At 49.6% G+C, this 15415-nt stretch overlaps 1 protein-coding gene across 1 annotated transcript; it reads left to right on the forward strand.

The window, feature by feature from the left end:
* The first annotated feature begins 1339 nt into the window (after positions 1–1339).
* LOC309889337 (IgGFc-binding protein-like) lies at positions 1340–15170 on the forward strand. Its single transcript, XM_082782111.1, has 12 exons — positions 1340–1420; positions 2185–3432; positions 3960–4276; positions 4881–5211; positions 5602–6197; positions 7389–7953; positions 8617–9209; positions 10086–10659; positions 11254–11453; positions 12070–12450; positions 12953–13239; positions 14894–15170. The coding sequence occupies exons 1-12, from the start codon at positions 1354–1356 to the stop codon at positions 14949–14951; spliced, it is 5217 nt and encodes a 1738-aa protein (XP_082638237.1). The 5' UTR covers positions 1340–1353; the 3' UTR covers positions 14952–15170.
* Positions 15171–15415: the final 245 nt, after the last annotated feature.

The following is a 15415-nucleotide window of genomic DNA, read 5'->3' on the forward strand; positions in this document are numbered from 1 at the left end:
CCCACCTCCCTCCCTTTTCTTTTTTTTTTTTAACTTTGACTTTTTTTTTGACCCCTTTTTGCACTGATTGGACTTTTTTTTTTTTTTTTTTTTGCATTTTAGTCCCATCCCAATTCTGCAAAACCCCTCGCCTTCCAATTATGAGGTAATTTCACCAGAAAATATACTTTTTTTTTTTTTTTTTTTTTTTTTTTTTTTTTAAACCAAGACCTTTTTAGTGAATCAGAATCAGCCTGGCCTTAATCAAAACCATGCATTCTTTCCTGTTTTCACCTCTTTTCTCGCCAAAAATGATGTCAAAGCACTGGGTGGGTCGGTCCCCCAGCGTCGTCTGCATTTGTCTTATATTTTCCCCCTTTCTGCAAAAAAGTAATAAAGGGAGGAGCTGCCCTGGGGTTACTCTCATCATTCACTGCAAGAAAGGATTTGAGGACAGAAAGGAACGCTTTGGGGCTGGATAAAAATCAGAAGCAGGTAAGGCTCTGCTGCAATATAGTTAAATATAGGAATATATATATTTGCTGTAAAAAGCCCCAAATGTGAACATTTGGCTGAAAATTCCCCAGATATCCTCACTCCCTGCTACCACCCTTGGGTTTGATCCTGGCTGCAGTTGAATTCAATTGTTTCCAGGATGATTTTGTGGGGAAAAAAAGGAAAGGAAGAAAGGGAGGAAAAAGGAAGAAATGGGAGAAAAGGAGGGGAAAAGGAGAAAAAAGGGGGAAAGGGGGAAAAGTGGAAAAATGAAAAAGGGGGAAAGGGAAAAGGTGGAAAAATGAAGAAAGGGGGAAAAGGGAAAAAGAGATAAAGGAAAAGGGAAAAAATGGGGGAAATAAAAAAAAGGGGGAAAGGGAAAAAAAAAAAGATGAAAAAGTCAGGGAAAAAGGAAAGAGAGAAAAAAAGGAAGAAAAAAGCAAATATGCTCAGAGGGGGGCTTGAATTGTGTAAAAATCTGGGGGGAACCAGGTCCATGTGAAGCAACAAATGGAGGTGAGGGGGGGACTTGGGTGGGGGAGGTACATGTAAATGCGAAAAAAAAAAGCAGATTCTGGGGACAAGTATGGGTGTAGGTGTGATAAAAAAGGAGATTTGGGAGACAGGTGTGAATACAACAGACTTGGAGACTTTTGGGATGTGTGCAAGTGAAAAGAAAAACTCAAATTTTCTGTTTTGATTTGCTTTGTTTGTCTGGGACATGTTTGAATGGACGTGCAATAAAATGTTGAATTTTGGGACGAGTACAAGTGCAATAAAGCCCAGACTTTTGGTCTGCGTAGAAACATGAATGTAGTAACAAAATTCAAAGGATTTGCTCATTTTCAATGATTTCTCACCTTCTGCAGCTGAAGTGCCATGGATGGCAGCCCGGGACGGAGAAAAGCCAATGTACCGCTGCGAGGCTGGACCGCCGTGTTATGGGGTGAGTTCAAGCGGTTTTGGATGCATCAGAACCTGTAAAATCTCCTCCAAAATCACCTCAAAATCTGATTTTTCAGTCCAAGGGGACACATCTTGCACTCTCATCCTGTGCCACAGCTGAAAAGAGATAAAATTACCCCTCCAAAATAGGTAGAAGGGAAACCAATGGGCAAAGACCCCACCCAAGACATGTTTTGGGGTGGTTTGGTTTAAAATAGGGCAATTTTCCTTCTGGTTGCAACCCAGCCCTGGCCAGAACTGTCTCCATTCATATTTCTACCCCCATGGCCTTTCTGAGAGGAAAAGGAATACCTTAAAAAGCCCAAATACTCCTCAAATCCAACATCCAACATGAAACCCATCCAAAAAATTCGGTTTCTGCCCCAGGAATTAGTTGGTACCTGTTGTTGGTATCTGTTCTACAAACAGATTTTCATCCGAATGGAAGTCATCTAAACCTATATTCCTTCAAATCAACATTTGTTCTAATTTATGGACCCTCAAATTGGCACTTCTTCCACTTGATATCCCTTCAAATCGATAGCTCATCAAATCGTTGCCTTCAAATCAATATTTGTTTTAATCTCTGGTCCTTCAAAATTGATGTTTCTCCAAAATGATATCCCTTCACTTTGAAAATCCATCTAATTGCTCTTCCTTAACCACCAAAATTAAATCAGGTGCCACCAACTTGACCCTTGGTCCCCAGCTTGGGTTGCTAAATCTGAGTTTAGGGGGTGATGAAGGCAAATTTTCATTTTCTAGGTGTTTTTTACCTGCTCAGCGTTGCAGCATCAGCTCCTCATCACCTGGGGAAAGAGTTTGTGGTGGCCTTCATGCAGAATGGTTTGCAGCAGTCCCTCAACAGTGACTTCAAGCTGCTCATCAGGGGTTATTCGCCCTTCACGGCCGTAACCATCTCCATGAAGAAGCCAGGCTTGAGGATGACGGTGCAGGTGACCACGGGGCAAACCGTCCTGGTGAAGATCCCGCCCCAAGCCGAGATGGTGGGGAGCAAAATTTTTGACAACACCGTGGTGGTGAGGGCCAACAACGCCATCTCCTTGGTGGCCATCAACGAGAAACCCACCTCGGCCGACTCAACCGTGGTGTACCCCGTGGACAGCTGGGGCACGGAGTACCAAATTGTGACACCCAACGTGGGCACGGACCGCTACGGAGAGTTTGTGGTGGCCGCCTGGGATGAGCCCACCACCGTTGACGTGCACCTCAAAGCCACGGTGAACTACCAAGGCCAGTCTTACCCCCGGGGCTCAGTGCTCCCCATCAAACTGGAGCCCTTCCAAGCAGCCCAGCTCCAAAGCCCGGCTGATATGTCCGGGACCCGTATCGTGGCGCAGAAACCCGTGGCCGTCTTCACCGGCCACACTTGCCTGGCCAGATTTACCCAGTGCGACCATTTGGTGGAGCAGCTCCAACCTGTTTCCAGCTGGGGCACCACCTTCATCGTGCCCCCGTTGCCTTTCGACACTCAATCCGACATCGTCTACGTCTCCACCTCCCAAGTCACACGTGTGGAGTCTCAACACGGGGCGAGCAAAACTTCTCGGGAGCTACGGCCCGGCCGGTCAACGCTCTACGGACTCCAAGCCCCAAATTCTTTGTACCTCTCTGCCAACAACGGCATCCAGGTCATTTTTTTTGCCGACGGGGGTAATAAAGACTCTATCACTTACGACCCGTTTTTTATGACCATCCCCGATGTCTCCAGCTACTGCCACTCCTACAACATCTTCGCTCTGGAAGGGTACAATAATTACGCCATATTGATAGCCAAGACCTCGGAGACGGCTGGGATAATGTTCAACAAAACGCCGCTGGGAAATGTCGGGTGGAAGCCTGTCCCAGGCACCGACTACTCCTGGGTCAGGCAGAGCTTGGGTGGTCAATTTGCTGTCCACACGGTGGAGCACAAGACGTCCCCCTTCGGGTTGCTCAGCATGGGGATCCGGGAACAGAAATCCTATGGGTTGGTGGCCGTGTGCGATAGTGGTGAGTGTCCCTTTGTCACCCTCACCTCTCCTTGCTCCCTTTTTACTTCCCTCCTCCTCCCCCGTATCAAAAGTGTGGTTGCAACACAAGGCCAAACCGCATCGGAATTTATTCCTCTGAATTGGGCGTCTCTAATGTTTCCTTTGAACCCCCTGTAGCTAATAGATGCTGAGCTCATGATGAGAAAAGTGTTTAAAAATTGTCTCTTTGATTTGAAACTTGTGTTTTCTCTTGAAGCACAAAGACGGGAAGCTCTGAAAAGTGGTAATTCAACCAACATGGTTTTGGACCGTTTTGGGAGGGGATATTTCTTCTATGAGTAAATACGTTGCCTATAAAAGGAGCCTTGAGCAATCACCACAGATGTTCAAATCTAAGTTTTGGGTGGTCAAACCTAGCTGAGATAAATTCCTGCTTTAATAGAGTGTGATCTGGTGACAGTGACAGTGACATTTGTGTGGCTCCTGAGGCCACATATATACCAGTAAAAGTTGGTCCCGTGATTAATTGTGTGCAATTTCCTCTAGATCCTTGCAGGGCCATGAAATGCCGCGCGAAGGAGACGTGCAAAATAGAGAAGGGGGAGGCCGTGTGCGTGCACGACTACATGGGAACCTGCATGGGGTCGCAGTCCCTGCAATACCACACCTTCGACGGGATGACTGTGGACATCCAGGGGGGCTGCACCTACACCGTTGCCAAATATTGCGGCCAGGATCCCACCCTGGTGCCTTTCGTTGTGGAGGAGAAGAAGAGCGAAGGCAATTTCAAGGAGTGGCTGACCAATGTCCTCGTGTACGGCTACAACATCTCCATCCACAAGGGAGAAGGTGGCAAAATCCAGGTGGTTTTTTTTTTTTTATTCTGGGCCGTGGCAGCGTTATTCTGGACGAAGCCTTTTTGTGGAAAGTAGAAGTGTGGTGGGTGAAACTGAAAAAAAAAAAAATATGAGGAGAACCACCAAAAACACAGCTGGGCAATTTTGCATTACAAATCAAGACAAGGGCAGTTTTTAGGTGTTAATCCATGCCTCCAAGTGTGGGCATCTACTCCAGGGTGAAGTCAGTTTTATCCAAGTGATCCTCCAACCACAGGTATCTACCCCAGAGAGGCAGCCTAGGTGAGATATAAATCAAATTTTCAAGATTAGATGAGGTTTCTCCTACCCATAAAGTTTGGGAATGCAGAGCTGGTTTTAACACAAACCAGATTTTAAGCTCAGAAATCAAAGGAGATGGTTCTCCCATGAGACACTTCATTTTTTTTTACCTTTTGCCACTAAAACCTGTTGAGTATCTGAAGGGCGTGAAGAAAATTTCTGGTTTAGGCTGATAATTACTTTGTCTGGAAAGAAAATTATGTTTCTTATATGATTTGGGGGGTGGTAAACTCTTGGAAAATAGACAGTTTACTGAGATTTAGTCCTTCTTCTTCCCCTTCCCTCCAAGGTGAACGACCAGCTCACCAGACTACCGGCCACCCTGAAGGACAGGAAAATCCAAATCTCCCAAAACGAGGGTAGGGTCATCCTGCAAACAGATTTTGGGCTGCAGGTGACCTATGACGAAGACTGGGCCGTGATGGTGGCAGTACCCAGCAGCTATTTCGGGGCTACCTGTGGGCTCTGTGGGAACTTCAACGAGGATGCAGAGGATGAAATGAAACTCCCCGACGGCACCCAGGCTGCCAGCGTGGAGGATTGGGCTGAGAGCTGGCGAGATCCCTCCTGCCAGGATGATTGTGGAGGTCAAGGGACACTGCAGGACACAGAGGGCTGTGGTGAGCTTGGATGGGGGGTTCCAAAGCATTTTTGGGTAGAAAAAAGGGGGATTTATGCATGGTTCTGGTGGTGAGTGCCTGGGAATTGCTGCCCAGGTCACCAAGTTGATGCTTGTAGGCATCAACGTGGCCAACATCTCCAGCATTGGGGAAGGGTTGTGTTGGTCTTTTCATGCCAAACCACCCCAAAATCTGTCTTATCTGATTTCAGATGTCCATAACATGCAGAATAATGTTGAGTTTTTTTCAAGAGCTGTCCTCATGGGATATCCTGGGGTCCCCAAATTGCTCATAGGCATCAACTGGATGCAGGAGCCCGATGTCCCTCTGTCTCAGGAAGCTTCTTATCTCATCCTTTTTTTAAGATCTTCTCCAATATCATCCCCACAGCTCAGAGATGCCCCCAAAACAGCCACTTTGAGACCTGCGGGACGGCGTGTCCTGCCACCTGCACCCACCCCAAAGCCCCCACGTCCTGCAGCAAGCCATGCACGGCGAGCTGCCAGTGCGACGAGGGCTTCGTCCTCCACGACGACGCGTGCGTCCCGGCAGAGTCCTGTGGTTGTTCCTACAACGACCGCTCCTACAAGGTCCAGGAAGAGTTTTGGGAGGACGGGAGCTGCCAGAGCCGGTGTCGATGCGAGGCGGGGGGCAAGGTGACTTGCAAGAAGTCTGGGTGCAAGGCCCACGAGAAGTGCACCGTGGTTGGTGGTGTCCCCAGCTGCCAGGCAAACAAGTTCCTCACCTGCATCGGGACGGGAGATCCTCACTACACCACCTTCGACGGGTTGAAATATGACTTCCAAGGCACGTGCATCTACCAGTTTGCTGCCCTCTGCTCCCAGAACCCTTCACTGGTCCCCTTCACCGTCAAGGTGGAGAACAACAACAGGGGCAGCAAAGCCGTGTCCTTCACCAAAACCGTCACGCTGGAGGTCTACGGAAACACCATCAGCATGAGCCAGGAGCATCCACGCAAGGTCAAGGTAGGTGGCCACCAAGGACCTCTTGCAACCTGCATCCAAACTACTTATTATCTACGTCGTCCCTCAAATCTTCTTTTTTTAATTCATTCACGCTTCGATGGAAGCATCAATTTCTGTCTGCCGTCTCCAGAGGGAGCCCTGAGCAGCTAGTTTGGATTTCAACACTTTATTTTTAAAACTTAAGAGTTCTTCTAAAAAAAAATAGGAAAAGAAAAACAAAACAAAACAAAACAAAACACAACCCACACAGCTTGGTTTAGATGTGCTGGAAATGGGCCTTTTTTGCTCTGGTGAGTTGAGCAAGTAACAAATATCCATGAATAATAAGACAAATACTTCCACATTCAAAAGCATCCACTTTGGTTGACGTCTTTGGCTTCCTTTTTTTCTGGTCCCATGTGGCTTACTGAGTTAAAAATTCCTCTCTACCCTGGCACCTGCAAACTGACATAATCAGTTTGGGAAAGGTTCAATTCCCGCCTTGTTTTTGGCTGAAGTGTTGCAGAAAAGGGTGTGCTGTGACCATTCCTTTATTTTTTTTCTGAGTAATCATGTCTTCAGTGGAAGAGAGAGCCCTTTCCCTGCAAGTCCTCCCTCTTCAATGGGTTTTGAAGGTACACCCACATCGTCAGCAATTTGTCTTTGCCTGGGAATCCTTCCCCTTGCACTGCTTTTTATGCAAATCTTCAGTGATTTGCACCTGTCTGATTACACTTCCCACGCAAAGGGTTTGCCCCAAACATCCCATATTTGACATATTTGCATCTTCCAGGAAATCTTCCTCATGCAAAAGGTTTCGTGAACAAATAAACTAACAAAAGCCCCACAGATCCCAAGTTTGAAGAAACACCCAATCAATTTGCCTTTGCCTGAAACCCCCCCCTCTTGCAAAACATTGCGTTGGAACACCCAAATCTTGACTGATTTGCATCTGGCCACAAAACCTTCCCGGTGCAAAAGGTTTGCAAAAATCCCCCCACACTGCCTTTTTGCCAGCAACCCTTCTTCTGCAAGGTGTTTTGCAAGAACGCTCAGATCTTGGCTGATTTGCACTTGCCCAGAAATCCTCCCTGTTTTTGCAGAAAAGCCCCAGAAACCCTTCCCATGCGAAAAACTTTGCAAAAACACCCCAATCTTGAGCGCGTTGCGTGAACCCAACACCACCGTGACCCTCTTTACCTCCTTCCCCAGCTCAACGGCGCCTTCGTGGAGCTCCCGTTCACCCAGAAGGACCAGTTCGAGCTCTACCACAGCGGCGTCCATGGTTTTGTCCGCACCAAATTTGGTTTGCGGGTGAGCTTCGATTGGTACAGCTACGCCCGCGTCATCCTCCCCGATGCCTACGCCGGCGCCGTCTGCGGCCTCTGCGGCAACGCCAACGGCAACCCCGATGACGACTTCATCGCCCGCGATGGAAAACGTGCCAAGGATGAAATCCAGCTGGCCGACAGCTGGAAGGTTGGAGATGTCCCCGGTTGCTCGGCGGGATGCGTGGGGGATTGCCCGGTGTGCAACGAAGAGCAGAAACAGCTCTACCGCGGCGACGGCTACTGCGGGGTGATCGCCAGGGCTGGGGGACCCTTCCGAAATTGTCACCGGGTTGTCAACCCTGGGAATTTCCTGGAGGATTGTGCCTTTGATGCTTGTCAGTACAAAGGACGCCGGGACATCTTGTGCAAAGCCATCGCCGCCTACATGACGGAGTGCCAGAGCAACGGCGCCGGCGTGGAGGAGTGGAGGACGCCGTCCTTCTGCGGTGAGTGGGGATGAAGGGAGCTTTCTCCCCTTGTTCGGACAGAAAATAGGAGTTCAAACCCAACTGCATGCCCTTCGCTTTGGTTAGAGCCAAAGGGAACACAAAATGCCTCCAAAATTGGGTTCGTTTGCCCCACTCTTGACATCTCCCAGTGCAACTACTATATCGTCTCCCTCCATGTCTCCAAGGCCAGATGATGAGTTAAGATACAATCACAGATGTGGGAAAAGTCCCTCAAACTCATTGCCAAAGCAAAACTCTTCTTCCTTCATGCATTGCTGCAAAATAAATCCATATTACACTCCACGTTCTTCCATGCGAGGAAGAAAAAAAAATAATAATCCCTGTTTCCCTCCAAATCCTTCCTTAATGCAAAGAAATGAAGTACAAAATCAATCCCCATTGCACTGCAAATCCCTCCTTCATACGAGGAAAGAAAATGAAAAATAAATCCTTATTTTCCTCCAAATTCTTACACAAGGCACGGAAGAGAAATGCAAAATAAGTTTGCATTGCTCTGTGGAGCTGTAATGATGCTCCCCCACCAAAGACTTGCTTGGATTTGCTCCTCAAGCCTCGGTGCAATGAGAGAAATCCTCTCCCTGACGCTTTTGGCTGCAAATCTGAGTGGGAATTTGGGTTTTTCTTGCCTTCTTTTTGCAGCTCCCGTCTGCCCTCGCCATTCCCACTACGAGCTGTGTGGAAACGCCTGCCCCACCACGTGCCGGGGCCGAGCCAGCCCCGAGGGTTGTGCATCAGCTCCGTGCACCGAAGGCTGCTTCTGCGATGAAGGTTTCGTCCTCAGCGGTGCCGAGTGCGTGCCGGCGAGCGAGTGCGGCTGCGAGCACCGGGGCCGCTACTACAAGAAGGGCGAGGATTTCTACGCCTCGTGCCGGGAGAGGTGCATCTGCAAAGCCAACGGGGTGGTGGAGTGCAAGGAAGCCGCCTGCGGCGCCCACGAGGAGTGCCGAGTGGAGGACGGGGTGCTGGGGTGCTACCCCGCCGGCTACGGGCGGCTGGTGGTGTCGGGCGACCCGCACTACGTGACGTTCGATGGGAGAGCTTTTGACCTCCAGGGGTCCTGCAACTACGTCCTGGCACGGGTCTGCAAGCCGGAGCAGCGGCTGGCCAACTTCTCGGTGTTCCTGGAGCACGACGTCAGTGGACGGGGCAACGTGGCCCTGACGAAGAAAGTGGCCGTCTCCATCCACGGGTACACGGTCAGCATGGAGAGGGGTCGGAAGTGGGAGGTGATGGTAAGTTGGGAGGGCTACGTGCCTCGGTGCATGCAGGCATGCAACAAAACGCCTTGATGCATCCATGCATGTTTTAAAAAAAAACTCAGTGCATACATGCATGCACAAAAAAATAAAACCCTTGGTGCATCCATGCATGCACACACACAAAAAAAACTTGGTGCATCCATGCATGCAAAAAAAACCTCCATGCATTAATTTATGCACAAAAACCACCTCTGCATGTGCATGAATGCAAACAAACAAACAAAAAACCCTTAGTGCATGCATGAATGCACCACCCTGCTCGGTGCATCCATGGATCCATTAAAAAAAAAAATCTTGGTGCATGCATGCATGCATGCACAAATCCCTCCATGCATGCATGCAAAAATCCCTTCATGCATGCAAAGTCTTCCTGCATGCAAAATCCCCCCACTGGTGTCAGGACGTCCCCAACCCTTGGTGCACACGTCTGTGCAAAATTTTGGTGCGTGCAAAACGCCCTCCTTGGGAAGCTGGGAAGTCCCCATCCCTTGGTGCACTTGTGTGTGCAATATCCACTGGTGCACACCCATGGAAAACAAAAATCCCCTGGTGCATGCGTGCACGCCAAACCCCCTGCTAAATGCATGCATGAAAAATCCAGTGCGTGCAGAATAACACCAAAACCCTGTGGAGCGTGTGTGCACACAAAGTCTGTTTCATGCACAAGGTGCACGAGGGCATGCCAAAGCCCCTGGTGCATGCAAAATCATGCAAAAAATGGTGCATATGTGCAGGAAGAAATTTGCAGGTGCATGCTTGCATGCATACAAAATCCTCCGGTGCACATAGGTGTGCAAAATCACTGGGTGGGTGTGCAAATGCAAACCTCGTGCTCCATCTGTATCTCAGGTGGACGGGGAGCACTTCACACTGCCACTGGTGACGGAGGACAGGAAGCTACGGATCGGCCAAGAAGGGAACAACATCGTCCTCCAGACCGCCGCCGGCCTCCGGCTCCTCTACAACGCGGCCACCTACCTCCTCATCACCATCCCCGACGCCTACCGGGGCCGCGTCTGCGGGTTGGGTGGCAACTTCAACGGGGACCCCGGTGACGACTTCCAGCTGCCCGGGGGGTCCCTGGCGAAGAGCACCGAGGAATTTGTCACCTCCTGGAAGATGCCAGCGGAAGAGGGAGCGTGCACCGATGGTTGCAACGGCAACGCGTGCCCCGTGTGCGACGCCTCCGCCACTGCTCCCTATGGTGCTGGTGATTCCTGCGGGCTCATCCGGGACCCAATGGGACCTTTTGGGACGTGCCACCACCGGGTGAGCCCAGTGGAGTATTTCCACCACTGCCTCCACGACGTCTGTGCCGCTGAGGGTGCCCGGGATGCCTTGTGCCACAGCCTCCAAGCCTACGCCGCTGCTTGCCAAGCGGCCGGGGCTGAGATTGGAGGATGGAGAACGGTGACTTTTTGCCGTAAGTATTCCAAATTATCCCTGTGGAGACACTTCAAGCCCTATTTCCCCCCCTAATCCACATTTCCCTGCAGAAAAACCCTCCAATTTTATGACTGTGGCTTTTCTGTCCCCACTTTTGAGGCAAACCTTTACCGTCCAGACCAAGACGATGTATGAATGATCTGCATAAAATCATGCAATGCTGATTTTTGCTTAAAGCCCTCCCCCTAAATCTATGATATACCCTAGAAATGTTTACAAACCTCACCCAAAAAGCTCATTTGAGGGCTTCAGTTGGCCTGTTTCCCACCCAAAATACCCTGAAAGAAAGAAATTCCTGCTCACTACCTCCAAAACTTTGATATTTATGTCAAAAGATTTTGAAACAGAAGTCCCTCTAATTTGCTTCAGAGGTGATTAGTGGCATGCAGATGCTTTAATTTGGGTGATAAAAGCAGGGTTTGATGACTTCAGCACATTTTGGAGCTGCCAGAAATGCCCAAGACCATCGATTGTGCTTTGGTTTTCCACCTCCCACTGGCTCAAGGAAAAACAGTCACTTTTTGGGGGGCAATAATGTCATTTTTCCTTTTTTTTTTTTTTTTTTTTCCAGCCCTCTCCTGCCCACCCCACAGCCACTATGAGCTCTGCACCCGTACCTGCGACTTCACCTGTGCCAGCCTCTCCGTGCCGGCCCCATGCAGCTGGACGTGCTTCGAGGGATGCCAGTGCGACGATGGGTACCTCTTCGACGGAGAAGCCTGCGTGTCCTTGGAGCAATGCGGCTGCGTGCACCAGGGACGGTATTTTAAGGTGAGTTTGGCCCTCGAGGCTCGGTGTTTTTAGTGGAAATCAGGTTGAGGAAGGGCTATGGGGCGGGTTGTCCCATCTACTTGATGCCGTTGGGGTTTGGTGGGGTAGATTGTCCCACTGTGTCAATGCAACGGGTTTGGGGACTCAATCTTTGATGAGATGGGTTGTCCCAAGTAGATGATGCAACTGGTTTGGGGTCTCAATCTTTAATGAGGTGGGTTGTCCCAAGTAGATGATGCAACTGGTTTGGGATCTCAATCTTTAATGAGATAGGTTGCCCCAATTAGATGATACAAAGGATGTGGGGGCTCAATCTTTGAGGAACTTGGTTGTCCCCTCTAGTCAACACAACTTATTTTGGGACTCAGTCTTCAGTGAGGTGGATGGCCACTTCGTTTTAAGGACACATGTCCAAAATCATACAATTAATAGCATCCTAAAGTGCCTATTTTGCTCCGCCGGACTGGAGGGTGATTAATCTAAGTTGCACAAATTTCACCAAATCGGTCTCATGGTTTTTCTACCTCTTTGTGGGACTTTTTTGAAATGGGGAGGTTTGGGGGTTAGCTTGGAGGTGGCATCCGTGTGGACTCACCTCTGAGCCTTTCCCTTCGAGGCGGGCGAGACCGTCGTCTCCAACAACTGCTCCACGAAATGCAACTGCCACCCATCCCGGGGGCTCATCTGCGAGGCCACCCGGTGTCCCCCAGACGAGGTCTGTGCCACGCGGGAAGGGGTGCAGAGGTGCATCAAGCAGGAAGGCTGGTGCCGGATTTCCCCGGGGGCCTTCTTGACCACGTTCGACGGTGCCGGAGGGAGGCTCCCCTTCAGCGGCACCTACAAAATCGCCGCCCTCTGCGACGAGCGGTCGCCCAGCTGGTTCAAGGTGGTGGTGGAGGTCAGCGAGTGTCGGGATGACGGCATCCCGGCCGCCGTGGCCGTCTTCGTCTTCTTCCGCGACGCTTTCATCACCGTGAATAACAACATGGAGGTGTGGGTAAGCTGGACGCACGGACGATCCTTGTAGTCAAAAAGATGAGGAATTAAATTAAGAGGCAGAATTTGGGTGGGGTTTACCCGCTCTTCCTTTCAGTCCTCAGTTCAAGACGATCAATAAAGTTAGTTTATCTTCTGGGTGCAAAACCCGGGATTTTTGGCCCATTTTAAATTACTGCTTCAGGATGAGGTTGAAGGTCTCCTTTTGGGCTAGATGTTGAGACATTTAAGTTGAGCTGGGTAGACTTGGCTAAAGAAAGATATTTACCAACTGCAGTTTAGGGACAAAATATTGCCCAAGAGTCTCCAGCATGACTAAATGACTCGATGACTTCATGACTAAATGACTTCATCTCCTTGATGAAGTTTTAATGGGATTATTGCTCTAGTGCAACATGTGGTCCCATGGAGACTTCAACACCGATATCATTGACTTGTGCTGCGTCACTTTACGGGGTTGTTGGGCATTTCTAACCCATTTCTGGCATTTTTCACCCCTGCAGGTGAACGGTCTCTTCACCCACCTGCCGGCGGAGGTGTCCGAAGCCATTTCCTTGAGCACGGCGGCAGGGAACGTCACCATCTCCCACACGTCAGGGTTGGACGTGCTCTTCAGCCCCAACGGGGAGGTGACCTTGACCGCAAGGGCCGCCTTGGTCAACCGTCTCTGTGCCCCTTGTGGCAACTTCAACGGGGACGCCAGCGATGACCTGAAGCTGCCCGACGGCCGCACCGTGAAGAACATCGCGGATGTCATTGACGCCTGGAAAGCCAAGGATTTCGCGGGATGGTGAGTGGCCCCCAAAGAACTCCCCCAAAATGTGGGTCGGTATTTTTTAAGCCTGGGCAAGCAAGAGGGTAGGGAACAGCCTCCGTGGGGCATCAAAGGGTTGGGCGAGGAGGCATCTGGAAAGGACTTCTCCATCTTCTTTGGTTTCATCCACAGCGACTGACACACAAACCCAAGGAAATTATTCTGGTAAGTGACTCTGCTCCTTTGCTCTCACATCCCACGCTACAAACACCCCTTTGGCCCCACGGTTGGATGAGGCCTAGTGTGATTGACACTCCCCAGTTAATTCCCTGAATAATTGGGGTTTTCTGTTGCCTCAGAATGGATCGATGTTAGAGGCACGTGTACAAACAGGAGACACGCAGTGCGTTAGCTCTGATGTAGGCCATCCTGGATTAAATGCCTTTTTGGCCATAATCATGATGCTCAGTAAAGATTTATCTGTAAAAAGAAAAAAATTGTGCAAGCTGAAGAGTGGTACTCCAGCATCTCACATGATATTTTCTGCTTCACTACGCTCATCAGCCCAACATTTTCTCCCCCTGAGAAGCAACGAGGAGAGAGACAAATACAAGGCAATTTGGCTGAATAGCGATTTCAGTGAATAAAGAACAAACTTGCCAAAAATGGGGTGATTCTGCTAAGCATAGAGTGATTTTTCCAAACGCAGAATGATCCTGCCAAATACAGGGCGATCCTGCTGAATACACTGTGATTTTTTGAATATAGGGACATCTTGCCAAATACAGATCAATCTTTCTGAGTATAGTAATTTGACAAATGTACAGCAATTCAGTGGAAAATAGGGTAATCAATCTTGCTGAATGTAAAGTGTCTTCACTAAATATAGAGCAATTTTTTCAAGTATAGTGCAGTCTTACCCAATATAGAGCGAGCTTAGCAAACAGAGCAATCTTCTTGAATATAACACGATCTTGACAAATACTGATCGATTTTGTAAAGTACAAAGGAAACTTGTTGAATATAGAGTGATTTTTTTCCAGTTAATGAGCAGTCTTGCCCAACATGGAGCCCTTTTGCCAAGTACAGACATTTTGCCGACTTTGGGGCAAACCTGAAGTCACTGATGAAGGGTGATGAAGATGACTCCAAGGGCTGTTCCATCTCCACCTCCTGCTTGATTGCCCGCACGCCTTGCCCTTGTGTGCCCACCGGCTTGCCCTCACTCCACCGCTTTCCCCAGCCCTCCCACCACGCTGCTTGTCCTGCACAGCACCTCTGCACCAACGCATGACACCCCAACTTGCCCTCACGCAACATTTTAACCCCCTGCTCCCCCTCCTCTGTGGACTACGAGGATGATCCTGCAGGAAAACAGACAAGGTTGCATCGAGGGGGTGGTGGACGGGGAGGGAACTTCAATTTTTGGGGGCGACATCCGTGATGTGGAGGATGAAGGCAACGACGTTTGAAGGTGGTAGCCGGGTTTGGAAGCTTTTTACCCAATCCCCTGCTTTGGGGTGGGGTTAACCCCATAAAAACATGGTTGCATCGAGCAAAACTCACCTTTTGGGAAGGGGAGGATGTAACTTTTTTCCCTCCTGGTGGGGATGCGATGAGGAAGAGGAAGGTCTAGTGGTTCCTCTTCCAAGGGGGACCCTGATGGCTGCCCATGTTTCGTCTCTTCCAGCCGCGCCTCCAACATCGTGCGGATGGAAGTGGAAGCCCCCGTCTACCCCGTGCAGTAAGACGAAACCACGAGGGGACAGAGGCAAGAGGACAGTTTTCACGCACACCGGCTCATGCACTTCTTGTAAATAGTCCTGCAGAGGTTTTCATGCATATAGAGGCACCAAGCGACGTCTCGGGTTGAGTTTCTGCGAGTGCAGAGGGAAAACCAGCACTGAGCTATGACGGACGTCAACGGTAGGAGGTCACTCGGCCTCAAACACACACACACACAAAAAGGGGCAAAAGCTTGATCTGACCTCAAACTGGTGAGAAAAATAAGGTTTTTTTAAAGACCTGATTTACTTCAGGTAAAGCCCAATGCCGAGATGACCCATCCACACCGGAGCGGCCTGAAGGAAAGCACAATAAATACCCCAATCCACAATGAGCACGAAAATGGAGGGTGGCAGACCCAAATCCCTGCCATTTTTCCCTAGAAATGCACTGTTCCTGTTGACTGTTTTCAGTATAATGCTGCCTG

Source organism: Aythya marila (assembly GCF_965140915.1).
Source record: "Aythya marila genome assembly, chromosome: 36".
In the NCBI taxonomy this organism is placed as follows: Eukaryota; Metazoa; Chordata; class Aves; order Anseriformes; family Anatidae; genus Aythya; species Aythya marila.

Coding starts and splice junctions, on each gene's coding strand:
- LOC309889337 (XM_082782111.1), top strand. CDS start 1,354: ATGGATGGCAGCCCGGGACGGAGAAAAGCCAATGTACCGCTGCGAGGC. Junction 4,277..4,880: donor GAGAAGGTGGCAAAATCCAG/GTGGTTTTTTTT, acceptor CTTCCCTCCAAG/GTGAACGACCAGCTCACCAG. Junction 5,212..5,601: donor GCAGGACACAGAGGGCTGTG/GTGAGCTTGGAT, acceptor TCATCCCCACAG/CTCAGAGATGCCCCCAAAAC.